This window comes from Eleutherodactylus coqui, chromosome 5, assembly GCF_035609145.1.
Source record: "Eleutherodactylus coqui strain aEleCoq1 chromosome 5, aEleCoq1.hap1, whole genome shotgun sequence".
In the NCBI taxonomy this organism is placed as follows: domain Eukaryota; kingdom Metazoa; phylum Chordata; class Amphibia; order Anura; family Eleutherodactylidae; genus Eleutherodactylus; species Eleutherodactylus coqui.
The window spans coordinates 174,162,394-174,183,839 of NC_089841.1; the positions used below are offsets into that span (position 1 = coordinate 174,162,394).

Consider the following 21,446-nt stretch of genomic DNA (forward strand, 5'->3'; position numbering starts at 1 on the left):
GAGATTTAAAAAAAACAACAAAGCTGTACAGAAGAAAGAAGATCTGGCTGGGACGGAGAAGACCCAAACCGGATCAGGACAGGTAAGAAAATGTCCACGGCTGTGGGCACGGGCGGATTCCACACTTTTAATCTGCGCGTGCCATGGACATGAGGCCTTAGAGTTTGTAGAGGCACAACCCACTGACAAGAGGAAGTTGTTGTTTCATACATTTCTAAGTAATACAGCATCTAATCAAAAATCCTGATCCAATGCTATATCTCAATATTGGTGACCTATATTGAAATAACAATAGCATACTTGAATAAGGAAGGCATGAGTATGCTACAGGATGGTATGTTGCGAGGGCCACTGGAGGCCCTGGAACATGGATTTTAATTTTGTATTATAGCCTCTGTAAGAGAGACTATCTTAAAGTGCAGTGGGACCACTGCTAAAAACCGAAGTAAGGAAAGCATACTCAAAGTGGACGACTTATGATACGATAGGGGCAGATCATCCAGGAAGTCCTCAACCATCGCCTGCAGAAGCTTAAGTACCGATCCGCGTTGAGTCCCTGGATAGAACACAGGTCCAACAACGGCTCTATGCATGTATCGTAGCAGAAAGAGGCCACTTTCCTTACTTCAGTTTGCTTCTTGCATGCTACTCATCAACTGTGCAATTGAGTTTTACTCTCTCACAGAGGCCACAACACAAAATTGAAGTCCATGTTTTGGGACCCCACAGGCCTGTGCGCTATACCATCATGTCTTTTTGAGCGCACCCTGTATAACAGAGGTACGACACAATTCAGAGTTGTAGGAAAACGTGTTAATTCATGTGGGATGCAAGTATTTGTTAAAACAAGCATGTCAGGAGAGCTGTTGTGTCCTGTTAATATAGCAAGGAAAGGGTTTGCACATAACATAACTTCAATGGTCTCACCTTCTCAGTCCCCCGAGCAGCAGTGAAAAAGTGGCCATGGGAAGATTGTCTGTGCAAGTGGCTGCAGCCAACATTTCAGCCCAGTTTGCGGTGCATATAGACCTAATCTGCTGCAGTGAACTCAGGATCCGGAGTAAATCTCTCTCCAAAAGCCCTGAAAGAGCATATAGATTATGTATAGCACTGTTGGCTGGTGTACTGTAAATTCCATAGGCAGCTGTGTTCATACCTTTTCGTGAAATGCAAATGGCAATCAAAGCAACAGTGACATTTTCTGTTCCATGTTCTTCTTCTAAGGTACTTAGTCTCTTCTGAAGAAGTTGTGGAAGGGTGGCTGGCAACTTCTGTATATCCTCAGAGAGCTACACAAGTATATAGTCAGTATAGAAAGATAATGTCATGACCAAGACTAAATACATGCAGGATGAGAAAATGTGTATGAAGTGATAACCAACCTTCTCAAAGACAGCATTAGCTCGCAGCTCCTCGCAGGCCAGGGTTAGATAGAGCGGGTCATGGGTTCCTTTCTTAATCATCAAAAGTCGCATCTGCATGAAATATAATAAGTAAAAGTTAGTGAATGGAAGTTACTTCTTTACCTATGTAGAGAAGAATCTGGTTCATGACATAGCTTGCGATTGTAGTGTAGTAAAACCAATTGACTATTTATAACATAACAAAAAAATAAGTCCAAAGCAATTTGCCACAGCAAAGAGTTTGTATTATAGGATTTTCTTATGAAATGGTGTTGATTGGTTCTGTATTCTACCTGACGTTTTAAATCTGTTTAGCAGATGACCGCGGACACTTGGCATTGGACATGCGCAGTACAGATTTTTTCTCAAATTTTTGTTTAACCCCGCACCATCGGTAAGCAATGACGCAGGTACCCATAACCTAATCTGCAATGTCAATTGCGGATGTCTTCAATAGAAGCTGTCCGTGCGAAATCCGCACACAAATAGAGCATGCTGTAATTTTATTTCCGCAAAATCAACATCGCTGTCTGCTCACATGTGAGCGGCTATGCCATGCTCTATTCTTGTTAATGATACGGAACACCGCGGATTGTCGGCGAGGGGGATTCCGCAATCCAAATTTGGTCGTGCGAGACCGGCCTTACATTGCAATTAATTTATTTCTCTGTAGGTTTATTATTTGTTTCTTTCTGCTTTTCTACATACAGTAGACGGCCATCTTTAATATTTTGTTGGTTGCCCTTAGAAACGGACACCAGTTTTGCTGTTCGAGGTGATCTAAACATTTAGCTGTATGACACCATCATTAATACTCCCACAATGCACTTCTCTCAGACAAAAACAGGAGGCCATCAGAATCTTTTATTTAGAACAGGCTTGTCTGTTTTGTTTTTTTTTCCCCTGGGCATCGTATCCAAAAAAGTAACGTCCACCCAACATTTTTTATGGACAAACTGGAAAACCATAATGGATCATAAACATTACAAGTGCTACATGTCTATAGCCCAAGATACTGATAGGAACACAATAGTAGAATTCAATGGGAACTGCAAAATGATTATAATTAGTCACAATAACTTCTACAAGCTTCACAAAAAGCATGGCGATAGATGGATAGACTTTTTTTTTTTTTTCAAGCAGTGGAAAAAAGTCCCCTATTTTATGGACTTTTCAGGAGTTTACAATTGTCTGTCAACAAGCAGAAAGCCCTTTAAATACAAAATAATTTACATGTAATTCAAAGATAAGTAAAGAATTATATAAATACTATTTTCTGTTTATGTAGAATCTAGAGCTTGCCTTACATGAGTGTAAATTAAGTGCTAGTCTACATAAGAAAGCAAGAGGACTTGGTACAGTACACCACATATTTACCATGTAATATAAGCAAGAGGACTTGGTACAGTACACCACATATTTACCATGTAATATAAGCAAGAGGACTTTGTACACCACATATTTACCATGTAATATAAGCAAGAGGACTTGGTACACCACATATTTACCATGTAATATAAGCAAGAGGACTTGGTACAGTACACCACATATTTACCATGTAATATAGGAGCACCAACAACTGACCTGGTTATTAAAGGCAGATTCTTCCAGCTTTTTTCCATAGACCGCGAGTTTTCCTCTGACCAGCTCTGCCCGCTCACTTGGTTCCAATCTCCCCAGGGGAATGAGAGTGATGCCCTTACGTTTACGTAAGGTGCCACATAAGGGGGATCCCTCAGTTACACTCAGAACAACGTTAACTCTCTGTAGAAACAAAATACAACTAGTATAATATAGCAATGAACGTAAAGTTCTGGCTTAGTTCTCTAACCTCTAAAGAGGTCAGTCTGCCTTGTTACCGAAAGAAGAAACTTAGTACCTGAGGGACCAAATCTGGGATCCAGTCGGAAGTGAGCTCTCCGGCACATCCACACAGGACATCAGCCCCATCTATCAATAGCGTCAATGTGTCCTTCCGCTTCAAAGAGTGAGAAATTAAAAGAAGCAACGCCTGAAACTCGGCTAAAGCTTCCCTGTCATAATACATTAAAGACAACAACTTTCCATTTAGTGATTGAGCATTTACTTTAATCATCCCCATGTATAACATATTATAGCAGCGTATGTCAGTGCATGAATGTTTCCCTCTTTCTTTTTAACCAGTAAGTTCCATCCAAGCAAATTAAATATTTTATTTTATAATGTTTTTATGCCGTTTTTTTAGGAACTTATACTATGAAGTGAATGAGCCTAAATGGTCGGTTTGTGTCCGAGTGAGTTTGGAGCTGCAGTGACCATCAGATTCAATGTAGCTCAGTAGAGCATGTGAGATCACACGATCGACCAACCAGTTGCTAAATCCTCTATTAACAAAGAGTTGGACTAGAGGCAGTACCCCTAATACATGTCCATCAGCAACAATTTTGTTAAGATCCATAAACAACATCCAGGACAACTACGGTGAACTGTAAGTTACTGGAAGAAAATAAATCACATAGTGCAGAATAGATTTATCATGTGATTCGAAAGTGATGGCTCCAAAGACAGAGAATTAGGGAATTTTGGTGATAGATTCTGTTAAAGACCAGCAATGCAAGCATCAGCCCTTTGCCAGTCTTCGAAAAATGTTTTTCTACAGTAGAGTAATATGCAATCTTAGCCAGTGCAAATCTACCATGGAAATCTTCAATGCCTCCTCCCATTCAAATTCTTAATAAACCTCAGATTATATCACAGCACCCATGCAGAAAACATGTTTCAAAAGTCAGTCCCAAAGGAATTCAGAATCAGAAAAAAATAATATTCCATAATATTCAATGTACTCCGTAACATTTATGTTGTCCAAGACACTAAATATTACTTTTTCTGATTCTGAATAAATATATTGTGGCAGAGTGGCCACTGGAGGGGCGTATTTACCCCAGTAGGGGGCCAAATTACAGACAATGGGTCAAGTGTGAAGCCCGAAAGAGGTGAAAAAACTATAGCTCTAGCGCAACCTATTAGCAGGAGGTTACTCCAAATAGAGTAAAGCCAATCGTATGGATTATAGGAACACTTCACGAGTATCTGGAACAAACATCACGGTTTAAGGCACATACACCTCATCATCAGAGAGCTGGACAATGCCTTTGACAGTGAATCAGTTCTTCATAGTCCCATATAGGAAGCGATCATAGCCAGCAGTGAAGAATTGGTAGCTGTCAGGACATTCTTTTCCCTGTTTTTCCTCTTTGCTACACTCACCCAGGAAAAAGATCCTGGGATCCTGGAGTTGGGGCGAGAAGGGCGTGCTCACACTACACCCATTCATAGTTTAAGTTGGCCAATTAAGCTCATTAGGTGCCAGGTGTGGTGTCTCGTTTAAAGGGGTTGTTCCGAGTTAGAAAAACATGGCTGCTTTTTTCCAAACACAGCGCCATCCTTGTCCATTGGGTTGAATGTAGTACTGCAGTTAAGCTCCATTGAGGTGAATGGGAGCTGAGCTGCAATACCAGGCAACGCATAGACAAGGGTGGCGCTGTGTTTGGAAAAAAGCAGCATACATTATATATACACATATACATATGTATGAAAGTATTTCCTATGACTGCACAAGCCTCACATTGGCTCATCCAGACATGGATTACAGCAAGCAGCAGAACTCTTTGGGGTTGACTAAAGCACTAACCAGAAAAGACTGAACCAGTGTGCTGACACATCAGTCCATCAGTGATGACCCCACTTATTATTAATCATGCCTTCATAAGTCCGATAAAAAATATAGAAATACAAACCTGTACGAGTTGAGGCACTTGCTTTCTCTTTGCAAACGCTTATTAAGTTGCCTGCAAAAACTTTTTAGCATAGTTTCTACATCCTTTGACCTTTGAGTTACCCCCGTAAAATAATGGATGAGTGATGCTGAACTTACAAGTCTCAGTTCTTTCACAAGGTCTGCCTGTAATGGAGAAAATACTTGATACATAAATTGTATAGGCAGAACCTTCAGCACATTCTCCAACATCAACCACACTTCGGGAAACTCTACTGGTGATCATCACTAATCCATCCTTTATTAATTTGATTAAAACAATTACCATAAAGGCAGTTTTGCCCTGGCTAGGTTCTCCAATCACCAGAAACACTCTCCCGGGCGATGGAGAGGCTTGTCTTTTCTCAAGGATCTGTGCACACACTTGCATAACTTGCTTGCTTCTGGCAAAAGAATGTCGTTCATGCCATTCCTGAAAGCCTTCCTGAGTTAGCTGATCTTCATCATCTTCTGACACATCTGGCCCTTCCTAAGAGAAATGGGCATTAATCTGTTAATGTTGTGGAAGAGGAAAATAAAAGTCAGAAATATGACTGATACATACCTGGAGATAATCTGTCTCAATAACTTGCCACACATCATTTACAACCCTAGCTCCAAAGTCCTCTAGTGCGTTGATGTGTGGTTTCCCATCATTTTCACCACCCCACTGACAGGAGTACCTACACAAGAAAATTCAAACACAACTAGCTTATAAACCAGAAATCTCAATGTACAGCTCCAGGCACATAAAATAAGCTGGAAACTTACAAGTATTTCATAACAGCAGGATGTTTGCCCATTCTGTCCTTGAAGTCCAACATACGTTTTTCAGCTTCTTGAGATTCACAAGCAAAATCTGAAAGCCAGTGGCTGGGCACAGACCTGGATGGCAAGAATAGATTCAGAGTCCCCTCCATTGTATATGTACACTGAATTGTTTCAATAAAGTTTTATTGGAGGAAAAAATTTTTTAAAAAAACACCGGAGAGAATAAGGCTGGTTTCTTATCTGCGTCAGTACCTGCGACCAGAAGTACCGTTGAAGATATGGCTGAAAAGACCAGGAGAAAAAGCCCTGCATGCAGCACTTTTTACTTCTGTCCAAAAGCCAGGCCGCTGGGCGGACCCCAGTCAATGGGGTCCATCCGGCACACTTCGGTTCTGTACAAAGACAGAACAGTTCGGCCGCGGAGATACCTCTTTCCTGCTGCTTGAAAGGAGCAGAAAAGCGGAATCCCCAGCGCAGATGTGAAACCACCCCAAGAAAGATAATTGCAATTTATGGAGATCAGTGTTAACAAATTTTGATCTAGGTTAGAGTAGATTAGAACAGTTCATAAATTGCACAAAAATAAAAAACAATATGGTATTTAAGCCAAACTTTACTACCAAGTTTGTTATGTGTAAAGGAAAACCCTAACCAAAAATGTAGAAGATGGGGACAGCGCCTTGAAGAGCTATGGGGTTCCCAGTATAAGCCATGAGAAATTCTTCTCAGATCCTCATATGATCCACAACGGTGGTGTCGTATTCTAACCAAAAATGTGTACCTTAATTGTACATCCCTATTTACTTTGTAGCATTATGGTTTCTACAGTGTAGTAATAAGGAGATATTGGTATGTCCATTAATTATTTTCATGGCAAAAATTTCCACTCCAGCAAAGTATTCCACTCAACCCCTTTATCATTTGCATTGTACGTTCCCAACACATTTCTGAGATGGCAGGTAGATACAGCTCTACTCTTCAGGGTATTATAAAACCTACAAAATCCTATTAGTTGGGAACACGTCAGACCATGATGAGAAGGAAACCAAATCCCACTGCCTGCCCCCCCCCCCCCCCAACATTAAGGCCTTATTCAAATAGCCTTTTTCGGTCCGTGAGCTGTCTGTATTTCACAGACACAGACCTATAATAGCCTATGAGTCTATATACACAAGAGCTTTCTCACATAAACAGATGGTCTGTGTGAAAAGAAATGTGCTTCATATCCTATTCTTATCCATATCATTGACGAGGAAAGGACATAATGCACATACATACATACATATCCATGCAGATCAGACAGGTGTACATGTGTTGCCTAACGTACATTGCACCACCTGACATTCTCAGGCACAACTCGCCTAAAGTGTACCCACACTTGCAGGTGACTTTTCAGAATTAGCCGTGTTGTGTGTACATGAAGAATAACACTATTTCTGGCTTATATCTGACTCGGATAAGGCATTTTTCACCAGTTTTTCCCTATTTAGCCTCCATCGCTAATTCTCAGTTTTCCCTGAGCTGGTGGGTGGAGACTAGCTGCTATGAGGGCTTACATACACTGGACAAAAAGGAGAGTGGGAGATCTTCTTTTTCTCTGTAGCACACCCTCAAAGCATGGAGACTGTTATACAGCAGTACCGAGCAGTGTATGCTTGAATCCAGCACTGGGCTAAAATACAACACTTAGCGACTCCTGCACTTTAGAGGGATTTTTTACCAAAAAATGTCATTTTTGGTAAATCAAGCAATTTTTACTTTTGTTAGTTATGATATATGCACAAGTTTGCTCAACATGGAGTGCCAATTTAATTTTCCACCTGAAACCATATATTGGAATCTGCTATGACAAGAGACATGTTCATATATAGTCATTAATGCATTTTCTTACCTAATGACTTCAGGGTTTCTAAAGTAGAAGAAAGCTTTTGGATGCCCTGATTTATTGGTCTTACAGTTCTGCAAAAACTGCATGGCCTCCAACTCGGTGATGGATCGTCCAGCAGGATATGTTTGAATCTGCCAAAAGAAATAGGGCAACAGAATACTGATTCATAGTAATATATATATATATATATATATATATATATATATATATATATATATATATATATATATACACATATACATATATATATATATATATATATATACACACACACACACACACACACACACACACACACGAGCCGGCTATGACTGACAGTCGGCCTCGTGCTGCAACAGCAGGGACTGGTAGGAACCCTGATCCTAACTCTTAACCCCTTACATGCTGTGATCAATGTAGCTTGCTTCATGTAAAGACGTCGTTTGCCCTCCCTTATGTAATCGTAGAGGGCCGATGGGATGCCAGACATGTGATTACTATTGAAAGCAATGATATCACTGAAAAGGATCTAGAAAAGCTAGAATAATCCACAGAATATATGTCTCTTGAGGAACCGGTCAGTCTTTGCTACGACGGGCTGCTGACACATGCTATGATCAGCTCTCTGTTCCCAGAGATTGCAGTTAGTACTGAGCAGTTTCTCTTAAGAATAACGTTGTGGTGTAGTGGTTAGCACAGTGACCTTGGGATGCTGAGTTCAAGCTCTGTTGACTTATTTCCCTGTGAACTATCTAAAGAAAAAAAAAAAACTGCAATAAAAGGGATCCAATGTGGTACCAATAAAAATTACAGCTAGTCATGCAAAAAACGAAGCCCTCACAGAGCTATGTCAATGGAAAAATAAAAATGTTTTGGAAATACTAATTCAGTGATGGAAAAAAAAAAAGATTTTATTTATACATATTTATTTTAGTATCACCCAGCCAGCAGGAAAAATGTATCATGTCATTTATGCTGTGATTAACGCTGTAAAGAAAAAACAACGCAATGGTAGAGCTGATGAGTTTTTTTCCTCCCTTTCCAAATATAAAAAGTATTACAATACATTATAAAAAAAAAAAAATCATGAGCCACGCAAAAAACAAGCCCTTATATGGCCATGTGGACTGACAAAAAAAAAGAAAAAAAAAAGGATATGGCTTTAGAAAAGTGGAGATGAAAATCCCCTCCAAAAAATCATTGTGTCCTTACGGCCAAAATAGGCCAGGTCCTTAAGTGTTGAGAGTATAAAGCAATGAGACATGCTCCTAAGTCATCGGCTGTTGTGTTTAACTGTAATTAGAGTGGAAACACTTGTTGACGGTCTCCTACACATGCATAATCTCTGTCTTTTGCATTGAACAGTAAGAGGCTCTTACCCACTGATACTCAGGAAGGAGTGGAACGGAGTAGGTTTTGGGGACATGGCCATATCTTTCTCCTAAGATACCAATAAAGATTTGACTCCGAGCAACTTCAGAAAGACACAGAGACAACTGCCTAATGTCAAAAACATAAATAGGTCATTGCAGAGAACTAATCGAGTGTTTTCACCATTCTTACACACCCCTCTGACCTTCACATCTCCATTTTACTCACTTATATCTTATATCTAACCTGTCTTTCTTGGTTTCCTCTTCTGTAATTCCCCAACGCAAATCCACTTCCTCCAGTGAGAGAAAGTGGCGAGCAGCACGCTGGCGCAATTGTGGCATCACCTGTCCAATCAACAGATCCCTTTCTGAGTGCATATCACGAAATGTGGAGGAGATAAACACACGTACACTGCGCCACCTAAAGAAAAGAAAAAAAATTATACATACATATACACATTATAGATTGAAAATGGTGCCGCACAGCCGTTTGAAAATGGCATGGCGCAGCCATTGATCATGGCGCCACGCGCCTACATCTCCCAACGCGCCCTCGTGATCTGTCTCAGCATGGCCAGGTGACTTATTGGCCCGGCCATTCGAATTGCCACCACGCGACTTTCTGTTGCTGCGCGATTGGGTCCCCTAGCTGCTTCGCGGGCAGAATATTATACCTTGCTGCACTGATATGCTTTACTGCTGTGCATTCTATTTGTTTGTCGCACACGGGTATGCCCTCCCGCTGACCAGCCGCGTTTTTTTAAACGTTGCAGGGGTTTTCGGGCACGTGTACTGCGTTTGCCGCAGGCAGGATGGGCTGGTGTATAACCGTGTGTTTGGCACTATGCGTGTTTCCGGTGCAGGTAGCAGTCTTCAATCACGATGGCTCGCTGCTGGTACTCCTGGCAACTCCGAGTGGACTCCTGCGTTTCCAAGATGGACTCCTGGCAATGGCTCTGCTTCACGGCAGTACAGGGATACTATATTCTCAGGCCGTGTTACAGCTCATATTACTCGTCGGAAGCTCATTGTCAGGAGTTTTCTTTCTCCCGGAGGGTGGATGGGGCCGTACTTGGGCCCTTTATGCTCTGTCTCTGAGCATGCTGGATGCCTAGACATCCATTAACATTAGTTGAAGTTAAGGAGCGTATTTGCTTCCTTACACACGCGACTTCTTATATTTTCCCGCCCCCTTGGGTACTGTTCTAGAACGTCCCAAGGTCAGAGCTGTGTCCCCCAATGATACAGATGAGAAAACTAGATTTTGTAAGAACTTACCGTAAAATCTCTTTCTCGTCTTGTTAATTGGGGGACACATCACCCACCCAGTCTGGTATTAGTTCTGTAACATATACTCCTCTTGGCTGTTCATCCTCAGTGCAGTCGCACACGGTGTTTGAATGAGTTACAGTTCGTGAGTATGGTTATTTATTATCCATTATTGTCATATCCTACTGGCTGCTCCTACTGCTTTTAGACAAACTGAGCTAGCAGGTTGCTTGCAGGAGGGGTGTAGCTGGTGGGAGGAGTTAGCACTTTTTGTGCTTAGTGTCGCCTCCTAGTTGCAGAAGCTATACCCAAGGTCAGAGCTGTGTCCCCCAATGAACAAGATGAGAAAGATTTTACGGCAAGTTCTTACAAAATCTAGTTATTTAGAGTAAACATCCATAAAATGCTCAAAATGGTACAACCAACAGATTTCTACACACTAGATAGCCCAGGTGGCCAATAGAAATATTCGTCACCACCCGGGTAGCAAGGAAGAATGATACATGAACGGTCTGTACTGAATGAATAAAAATACCAAGAGAAGGGAGAGGCGTATGTGGAAACATACTATCCATCCACCTGATTGGGACTACGGGGTGCATTACATCCACTAGCCCAGGTTTAATAGATTTCCAAATCTAAAGGCGGCCATAGACATGAAATAGCTGCCGGCTGAACAAGCTTCTTTTAGGTCTACCCGATAAATGTGCAAATATGGATCAGCCAAATGTGCAGGTGTATTTCACTGTGAAAAGCGGAATAAGACACTGCAAGTCAGTGGCTTAACTCCAAGGAACCAAAATGATAGAAAATGTTGAAATTTAGCCTGCTTGATCCTTCCTGGTGAGGCAACCCTTCACAAATCACATTATACACGGTGTATGCCAACTTAAAAGAAACTTGTCCAGATGAAAGCTCTTCTTGTATGCGGTTTCTCTAAAAACCGTCTACAATTCAAAGTTTAATATTACTTCTTAAAAGAATGACATGTTTTCCCAAACAACTTGGCTTGTGATAAAATTACTTACCTCTGCTTCGGAATTAAGGTAAGTAGACTGCTAGTTGCTGCATGTCTCCTTTTGACATTCTCTGGGTCTTCTGGAATATTGAATCTTTCATTAACTTTCTCCACATGATCCAATAGTCGGGCAGTTCCTCTCTCGGACACATATCTATGGAAATCCAGGTAAATAAGCATAATGCAGATCAACAAAAAAAAAAGTTAATGTAATTTCAGGTTAATTAACCAAGTTACAACAAGCAGCATATAAGACGAATAGAATACAGACGATAATCAGGGCAAGGCTACAGGCATGTGCAAATAGTAAAACATAAGGCAGCAGATTGCACTAAGTATTGGACAGTAAGAGTTAAACAGACTAGAAAGTCCTAAAATGCGCCACATGTGTTGCAATGACTCCGGCATACCTAGTCTTTATACCACCTAATAGTTGGTTTAGTTTATGCCACTATTTGTGTTAAAATTTTGGCGCATTGTTTGGCACACAATATCACATTTAGACCATGTTCATTTTGAGAAGAGGAAAAAAAAAAAAAGGGTCTAACAGACATACTAGGTGTGATACAAGGCATGTAATACCCAAGGCACATTTGCAATAATAATCTGCCTCGATATATATTTTTGTATAATGCGTCAAGGCGACTGTACAATTACAAACTCACCACTTCTTAATCATGAGCAACTTTTATTTTTATTTTCCTTCCTTGGTCATATTATACAGCAACAGCTGTTTCGACCCGCAGCATGGGTCTTTTCTTAGCTGAATTCCATATACATGCTATCACCTCCAATTTATAGCAATACATTGATCATTAACCAATCACCAGTATACACCTAATTACAACTTACTAAACACTCGTGTTGTCTCCTTCTTCCCTTGTCATAGGGTAGCACGTGAGTGACGGCAGCTCCATCCTCTCCTGCAGCTGAGAATATACTTCCCGACATCAGGGTCCGCTCCCCACCTCTGCGCATGCGCCGGACTCACAATAGCATGCGCGAGATCACAACCTCCAGCGTCCCTCTCCGTCTGTCTATGCAAATCCCTTGCGCAGGCTAGTAGACATAACCTAACATTTACTATTAGACTCAGTGTGGGCTCAGCAGTGTCTATGGACGCTGGGATGTAACCATGACAACCACGCACTTGAATGAGATCTGCGGCACACATCTTGATATCAGAGCCGATATGATAATCTAGAACTCCCATATTGGCACACCCCGGAGCCTATAAAAGCTCAGTGTCTGCACCATATATAAACAGTCACATGGCCGTCACAAGCTGCAAGCCAGCATATCGTGGATCTTAACAGTCCACATCAATAACCATATACCAATTAGAATACAAGGACTGTCTATCAAAAAAAATTATACAGTGTCTACTACAGTAAGCCTTCTGTATAGCAGATACCATTAAATTGTATAGACTACTCTTGGCCATTAGATAATGTACTACACCATAATAACATCAGAAAACATTTTAATGCCTTTATTAATCACTAAGGGGCCCCACAGACCTGTATCTGACCCGGTTTGAGACTATTGGTGGAGGAAGCTCTCTTATTGGGTGCTATTGACCAGGCCTTGGCTGATTATTTATGTATTAAATATCCTGTGGTTCCTTGCATTTCTGCATTACCAAAAAGAGATTAGAAAAACTGCCAGGCAGGCCAATAATCTCGAGTAGAGACTATCTTTAATAATCCATCAAAATTTTTGGACCGTGTCCCTAAGGAAATATGCTGTTATGGCACAGTCATACATTAGAGACACCAGCGACTTTCCGGTCAAGCTTAAACAGGCTGATGTTGGGAAAGATGTCATATTGGTGACATTTGATGTCCCTTCATTATACACCATCATATCCCATTCCAACGGTGTCCATGCTGTGCGTGGGCGCCAAGTTGAATCCCAGTTGCCGAATGCCTCTATACAATTTACCCAGGCACTGTTGGAGTTTATTTTGCAGAAAGGTAGGACAGCAAGTGTTCTCACAACCCAGGCAGGGAAACTTTCCCTGCTTGGGTTGTTCATGCTGTGGTAACATGTTAAAAGGGGATCGTTTCAATCATCCTTATACAGGAAAGTCTTTTCGTATTCGGGATCATTTTACCTGCCGATCGTCTTTTGTTATTTATCTTATTACGTGTCCTTGTGGTCTTCTCTGTGTGGGGGAGACAACAATGGAAATCAGATCCAGAATAATGAGCCACAAGAGTACGATTCGGACAGGTAAAATAGAGCTCCCTATTCCCAGACATTTCAAGGAAAGAGGTCATGCGATTAGCCAACTTCGCTTTAGGGTAATTGATCAGATCCCTAAAAATATAAGAGGAGGAAATAGAGAGAGGGCTCTCAAGAAAAAGAGTTAGAATGGATACATAAATTGGACACGCTGTCTCCCTCAGGTTTAAATATAGAGTTCAATACCGCCCCATAACTCTAGTTGTTCTCGTGGCGACTTGCATATTGTTTTTATCATTTATGCATATTGATTTGTGTTTTGACATCGAAGCATATTGATGTGTGTTTCTTTAATTGTATACTTTTTTTATTCTACATATAGATTGTATGACAAGGGATGGCACGTGAGGACATTCACTCCACAGTGACTGGTAGAAGACTGAAATAGAACACTCTGAGGATTGTTGTTTTGATGCATTTGGCCCCTTGGTGATTAATAAAGGCATTAAAATGATCAAAAGGTTTTCTGATGTTATTACGGTGTAGTACATTATCTAATGGCCAAGAGTAGTCTATACAATTTAATGGTATCTGCTATACAGAAGGGTTACTTTAGTAGACACTATATAATTTTTTTGATAGACAGTCCTTGTATTCTAATTGGTATATGGTTATTGATGTGGACTGTTAAGATCCACCATATGCTGGCTTGCAGCTTGTGACGGCCATGTGACAAACAATGTGCCTAAATTTTAACACAAATAGTGGCATAAACTAAACCGTGATTGAGAAGTGGTGAATTTGTAATTGCCATACACCGTTGATGCTGCTCTCTTGCATTGCAACTTTAGGATTTATTGTGGGATTGGGATCTTATCCCACTGGAGCGTGCATTTAATTCCACTCCATCCATGATTGGAAGACTGGTGAGTGCGGCTGACAATTTAGTTTATTTGTGTACTACGGAAGTAACTACCATCAGATTAACACAAGCTTGAGATTTAAAGTGTACCCATCAATATATTTTTTTTTCCATAATTCAGAAGCACACATATGAAACGTTGTCACATGACTTATTAGGTGAAATTGTACATTTTACAGAAAACAGAAGAAAGGAAAGATCTGAAATATCCAGGTTACACAAAATATCTCTGAATGAACTACATACATCTAAAGCACCCCTAGGAGCGATAACCTGTAACAAAAACTTTTTGCAGCCAAGTTAAGTTTTACATGGAACAGACTAAACTTACTTCAACACCTGCTCTGTAAAACCAAACAGTGTCACATCATTACACTGATTGAGGGAGTCCTCACTGCGAACAGAAATAAGAGAACTGTAACAACATGCAATATGACCAACAATAACACAGAGATGAGAGAATAATCAAATGTACCTTCCGGAGTCTTTAGGCAGCACAGTCACACAGAGACAGTCTGGATTCACTACTCGGCGATAATGCTTCAAAACGGTTTTAAACTCTTCTGTTAGCGGACTGCTTGCAAAAATTAGCAGAGTATCTACCTGTATAAAATATTGAATCATAGTATAAGGTGCTTCCAAAAACATGAAATAATATTTTAGTGATATTACACACTTGAACCGGTCAGCCACTTCATGCTGCTGTGAGCTATATACAGTAGGCACAACGTGATTGTTCCCAGTAAGAGAAGCCAAGTAATCTTGTAGATATGGTACCTTTTAATGACTAACAAAAATACATGATGTTATTGCGAGCTTTCGGACCTCTCAGGGTACTTCATCAAGACATCATGAAATTGATCCAAAGAGGCATGCATATAAATCGGATCTATTTCATTATGCCTTGATGAAGGACCTTGTGAAGTCCAAAAGCTGGCATTAACATCATGTATTATTGTTAGTCATTAAAAGGTATCATATCTACAAGATTACTTGGTTTCTCTTACTGAGAACAATCATTCTTTGCTCTACTGGCTAACAGCGTACCAAACTTTTTTTTTTTTTTTAACTTTGGAAAAGTGGTACACTAATTAGGATTATGGTGTCAATTGGTCAAATTTACAGCTTAATCCTCACACTGCATGCATTGTGAGCCTGGCTGTGACAGGTGTCGTGTGGCCAAAGATTGCTGTACCGCAACACTACATAGGAACCTAACGTAAGTTAATGTAGTCTCATTGTGACTCACAACACCATCCAAGCATTGTAAGCAGTTTTACTAGTCTTAATTTCCTGTGGTACCTTGGGAGTCGTAATGTGACTGCATTCACTTGCATTAGCTTACAATGTCGCAGGGCTATGCTGCAGTGTTTGGCATCCCCACTACATAAAAAGATTTCCTAAAAAGGCCCTAAATTAGTAAGTGTGGCACATAAATAGGTAAGTGTCCTCATACTTTCCCCAACTACTCAGTAGAAGGCCCCAGAATGAATGCATTAAGTGCACACACAGCTACAGGAGATCTTGCCGTCTGTTTCTGTACATGTGCTGAACACATCCAGTTACAGCCAAGAAAGTGGTCCCAGTGAAAGAAAAAAAAAAATAAAAATCACATGACTGCCACCATCTTGCTTCTTTTGAATGCAGCGACTGTGGTTCTGCAAGGCTTACGTAGCCCATGCATGGGCAACAGTTGTACTTCTACTAAGTAACTTGGGTTAAGTAGGTTTGCAGATTTGCTGTATTTTGCTAAATATAAAAAGACGGTTTTCTGCAAGATAAAATCTTGCTGAGAAGCGTCTGCGACTTGTTGTCCAGAGCAGGGGGGTCTGATAGATCCAGAGACCCCTGACCGCTGCCTTAATAATTCAACAGTGCACTGATTGATCATCGTGAGAACTCTGCAGCCATACATCCCACGGCTGCACAGTCCTCCCCTCCAGCAGATCACTCACATATCTCCCTGTGGTGCAGGTCCTCCTTTGTACACGAAGGGACAGACAACCGCAAAGATCAAAGGGCTTGCAGTAGGACAAATGATGTCGTCATAACCATGTGACCAGGAAGCAGCTAAAGGGGGTCATGTATTACTATACTTTTATGTGGAGATTCAGTGTTAATAAAGTCAGTGTTCAACATGGCAGCTGCAGATGTGTCTGAATGTGCGTGCATGCCGCAGAGCTGCATGTGCGTATGTAGCAAAGCTGTATGTGTGCACGCATGTAGCAGAGCTGTATGAGTGTATGTGAATGCTGCTGAGCTGTGTGTGTTGTGCGTATGTACAATGTGTGTGCAGCTGTGCTGTGTATAATGTGAACCTATGTGCTTGTGCCATTGTTTGAATAGACACACTAGGTTTAATAGAAGTCGAGTGTCAACTGTTAACCATCTTGTGTCTTCTAGAACATCAAAGTTAATGACGGTGGCCCCTCCACTTAGTTGGACCCCCGAGACGTTTAGATTAGTATGAAATAGTCTTTCCTGTTTAAGCCTGGTGTGCGTCTTATAGTCCAAAAAATACAGTATGTGGTACAGCTGAACAGTCTTTTAGGAACTACTTTGATAAAAATATCCAACCCCTTCATTGATGCAGAATTTTACAGGTCTAGCATCTTACCTTAGTACGTTTCATAAGCAGTCCTGAGAGGTATTCTGCTAATTGGTTTCCTTCTTCAAGGGCCTGGAGTGTACGATTTTGAATTTCCTTAAGGCAAATTATGCCATAATTAGCTAATTAAAGGAAAACTTTACAATAGACTTGTGTACTTCAATGATGCAGGGAGATATCATTAGTGAACGTTTCCTCTAAGTAAGGACATACACTAAAATCACTTTTATCCTGCAATGGTTTCTGACATTGCACTGCTATAATACAGATTATTATAAGACGTCGAGCAGAAGAGTAAGGCTGGGTACACACTGGGCGGATTCCGGGCGGAAATATCGCGGTTCGGCCGCAGCGAAAAACCGTGAGACTTCCGCCGGGAATCCGCTGCTTCAAAACCCGCGCCACTTAGCAGCGGGTTTTGAAGTGGCCTGGCCGCACGCTCTTCCGCTGCTCCCATAGAGGAGAGTGCGGCCGCAGCGGAAGAAGAAAAAAAAAATGAACATGCTGCGGCCAGCGAATCCGCGCCACAGCGCTGGGTTCGCCGTCTCGTGTGAAGAGATAACCCGGATTAGCGGCCGCAGGCGGATTTGCCGCGGCGAAATTCCGGATGAATTTTTGCGGCAAATCCGCCCAGTGTGAACAAAGCCTTAAGGGGACCTTTTCTCTGTGCATTTAGTATTTATTACGCAAGCTGCACAGACGTCGCCGGTCTCCTGAGTCTCAGCTCAGGGACCGCATTTTTAGATAGTGTATATGGCCCTCTTGTGTAATGTAAAAGTGAATACCTTCACAGCGTTTTTCTGACATAGAGCTCCAAGCCTTCTGCATAGACATATGCTCTACTTAAAGGGGTTTCTAGCTGCGACCCCCAACAATCAGATGATTCCCAGGAGCTGTGCCAGTGTTACAAAGCGGATGTGTTGCTAGAAACACACAGCTCTGCATACACTGCAGTGGCCTGGAATGGCATTGCAGGCGCAATTCATAAAATGGCTTAATATGGAAAGGCATGTGACCACAGATGTATTAAAAAAATATATATATCTGACCATATTTGCATGGAAAAAACGCCTGTGTAAATAAGCCCTAAATGTTGAAATAGTAATCTATGAATTACAGTAATCTGTACATTAGTTTACACAGTTTTTTGCTAATTTATGGGTTTTGCTACAAAAACATACCAAAATAACTAGATCTTCCTCTTTTCTTTACAGTGTAGCCCACTACAGTACTGAAAATCTTGTTTCATATTCTGCAGGTTTTACTGCCTGCCTTATATTACCTCTGCTTGTTTCTTAACCTCGCTCACACGTTCAAGAAGGGGACTTGAGGAGTGGTCCACCACGGCACAGTGCCCTCCGTTGTACAGCATAAGCTGGGCATTTTCTGCCGTGTCCTTCACCATGAAGCTCAACAATAAAGCAACATCAAGGAGCTATGAAGAGAAGAACGCATGTAAAGATGCCCATGTCTGTACTGAATGACTAAGCCAACTTTCCAAGCATCAATACAATGAGTCAAATAACATACATTACTTATTCTAGCACAAATTCAATTGATTTGGGTGCAATAACCCCTTTAAAACAACAATGTATACTAATATTAATACTAATATTTTTTTAATTTAAAAACCACAAGGGAATTGTCAATATAACAACTTCCATTAGTCCTTCGCCATGTAAAGCCATGTTCTGTATTGAGACAAAGGTTGTAATTGCACCTTTAATCACACCATCCAATTTGGTAGTACGTGTAACTGACATTTCTGTTGTCTATCAAGGTTTAATCTGAAGATCAGCAGCATCCTCTGTCTACTTGGATGAAAGTAGCCAAACCAGCTAATTTTGGCAAGCTAATTTTTGGCATTTAAAGGGGGTTTCCAGCACTACATTATTAATCACCTATCCTCAGAGTAGGTCATCAATAGTTGATTGTCTGGGGTCTGCCACTTGGGATCCTTGAAATAACAGTGACATTCAGGTGAGAGCCGCTGTCATTTCCGTCCATACCAAAAACAGGGTAGTAGATTGTAATGTGGCTGTGCCTGGTATTGTAAGTCTGTCCTATGTGACAGATGTATGTGATGTCAGTCCAAGAAGAGGCCATGGCGCTCAAATGAGAATGGTGACCTTTACAATCAGCTGATCAGAGGGGATCCCAGACAGCAGACCCTGCCGATCAACTGATAATGGCCCATTAATAGTATAGTCCCAAGGCCTCCCTGACACAGGCGTTTGCAAAAACGCAACATTTTTCAACACTGTTTACTGCAGTTTTCCAGTGTTTATAGTACAGCTGAAAACGCAGACCAGAGAAGCTGAAGAAAAAAAAAAAAGAATACTTGCCTGGCAGGCGCTGTTTGGGTCCCTGCCGCTGCTCTGGCGTTCCTGCAGGCTTCGGTGAAGTTGTCAGCCTGTAACACACCATCTCTTGTTGGTAACAGGGTTGAAAATCCTATCTTCAGCAAGAGATTGCTCAGCCAATCAGAGCCAGCGCTTGATGCACCAATGACAGTCATTCATTGAATGCACCAGTCACAGCCTTTTATTAAATGGCTGCGATTGGTGCATTGAACATTGGCCCCGATTAGCTGTGCCAGCGCTCGAGTGCTTATTAGAGCAGTTTCTTGCTGGAGGCGGCGTTTTCAACCTTGGTACCAGCAAGAGATGGTCTGTCGGAGGCTGCCAACTTCACCGAAGCCTGCAGGAACACCGGAGGGCAGCGGCAGGGAACCGGACAGCACCTCTTAGGTGAGTATTCCTTTTTTTTCCCCCCAGTAGTGTAGCTAGTCAAACGCCTCAAAATAGAACATGCACCGGTTGTAAATTGCAGCGCTGAAAAGCGCCGCGATTGAGCGTCTGTCTGTGCCTGTGTGAGCGGTCTCATTGAAAATAGGAGCGTTGTACTAATCGCTGTAAAAAGTGGCTGTGTGAGGGGAACCTAAGGGTTTTCACTACTCTCCCACAATGGCAGATGTTAGGGAATAGAAGGGTCAAGTATGATGGATTTCAACACAATTGATACTTTGTTCTCAAAGAAGATGAAAAATTCGAACAACTACAGTGTAAACAATTTGGCCATAGCACTTCAAGCTTGTACAGTGATGTTACCTAGCACTAAGCTAGGTCCCCCCCCCCCCCCCTTTAGGTTTTTTATCTAATCGGTATTGTCTAAATATTATCTTGCTTTTTAATAGGTAATGTTTAAATCTAAAGAACATTTGACTCAATTATTGTATGAAATTTGTAGCAACACGGTGCCTTAGCGCTGAGGTCATGGGTTGCAATCCCACCAAAGGACAACATTTGCATGGAGTTTGTATGTTCTTTCCATGTTTGCATGGGTTTCCTCCAGATACTTTGTTCTTCCACATACTCAAAACAAAAAAAAAAAAACCACTGTGTGAGGCATTGATAATATCTAGAGAGGTACAGCACTGAAGTGTATGGGCTATATAAATGTGTAAAATAAATAAAATTATGAGTATAATGTATGTGGAAAAATTAAATAAGAAAATAAGTGTATACATTAAAAAAAAAAATGGAGATAAGCCACCACCATAGGTGACCAATAGTAGCTCATTCCCCAATCTCTATTGCAAAAGCAAGCACATGCATGTATATGGATGAGAGGTGATGGAAGGAATGGCTGTCAGCCGATCAAGAATTTAGTCAACAGCTTTTAAGATGTATAACCACCTTTAGTATGATTGATACTACACAAAGCAAAACTCCTGCTCAGCAATCAGTTGCCTACCTCTAATCTGATACACTGACATGCCAAAAGTCATGGGAAAGAAACAAGTATCATAAAGCACCCCTCTAGCGCTGCAAACTGCAGCAACTCGATATGGCATCAATTCCAAGTGAACGGAAGACGTTTGGAGGGATGCTGAGCCATGCCATCTGGATATCCACTCACAGCTCTGTGGTATTTGTAGGTGCAGGATTTCGAGTGCGAATGGACCTCTCCACCACTTCTCATAATTGTTTGATTGGGCTCATGTCGGGAAGGCCACAACATTCATAGGAACTCTCCAGAATGCTCCTCGAACTAGTACTGGACAAGTTAGGCATGATAGCAGGGTGCATTATCCGGTTAGAATGACCACATGAAGCCCATGAAGGGCTGCAAGTGGTCACAAAGCAGTGAAACATAGCAGACACTAGTCAACGTGTTCAGGTAGACCAGTGGATCCAAGCCATGCCATGAGAACACACTCCACACCAGTATGA

At 41.4% G+C, this 21,446-nt stretch overlaps 1 protein-coding gene across 1 annotated transcript in view; it reads right to left on the reverse strand.

Moving 5' to 3' along the window:
- Positions 1-21,446, reverse strand: part of TEP1 (telomerase associated protein 1) — a 74,508-nt gene that overhangs the window by 36,256 nt on the left and 16,806 nt on the right. Inside the window, exons 14-30 of the mRNA XM_066603741.1 lie at positions 18,494-18,646; positions 17,221-17,307; positions 15,079-15,206; positions 14,935-14,997; positions 11,505-11,648; positions 9,452-9,628; positions 9,214-9,334; positions 7,859-7,986; positions 5,968-6,081; positions 5,762-5,879; positions 5,483-5,686; positions 5,180-5,343; positions 3,283-3,436; positions 2,988-3,167; positions 1,383-1,475; positions 1,157-1,289; positions 928-1,081 (exon numbers count right to left, since the gene is read on the reverse strand). Of these exons, the coding sequence (XP_066459838.1) occupies positions 928-1,081; positions 1,157-1,289; positions 1,383-1,475; positions 2,988-3,167; positions 3,283-3,436; positions 5,180-5,343; positions 5,483-5,686; positions 5,762-5,879; positions 5,968-6,081; positions 7,859-7,986; positions 9,214-9,334; positions 9,452-9,628; positions 11,505-11,648; positions 14,935-14,997; positions 15,079-15,206; positions 17,221-17,307; positions 18,494-18,646 (2,315 nt within the window). The remainder of the gene's footprint in view (positions 1-927; positions 1,082-1,156; positions 1,290-1,382; positions 1,476-2,987; positions 3,168-3,282; positions 3,437-5,179; positions 5,344-5,482; positions 5,687-5,761; positions 5,880-5,967; positions 6,082-7,858; positions 7,987-9,213; positions 9,335-9,451; positions 9,629-11,504; positions 11,649-14,934; positions 14,998-15,078; positions 15,207-17,220; positions 17,308-18,493; positions 18,647-21,446) is intronic.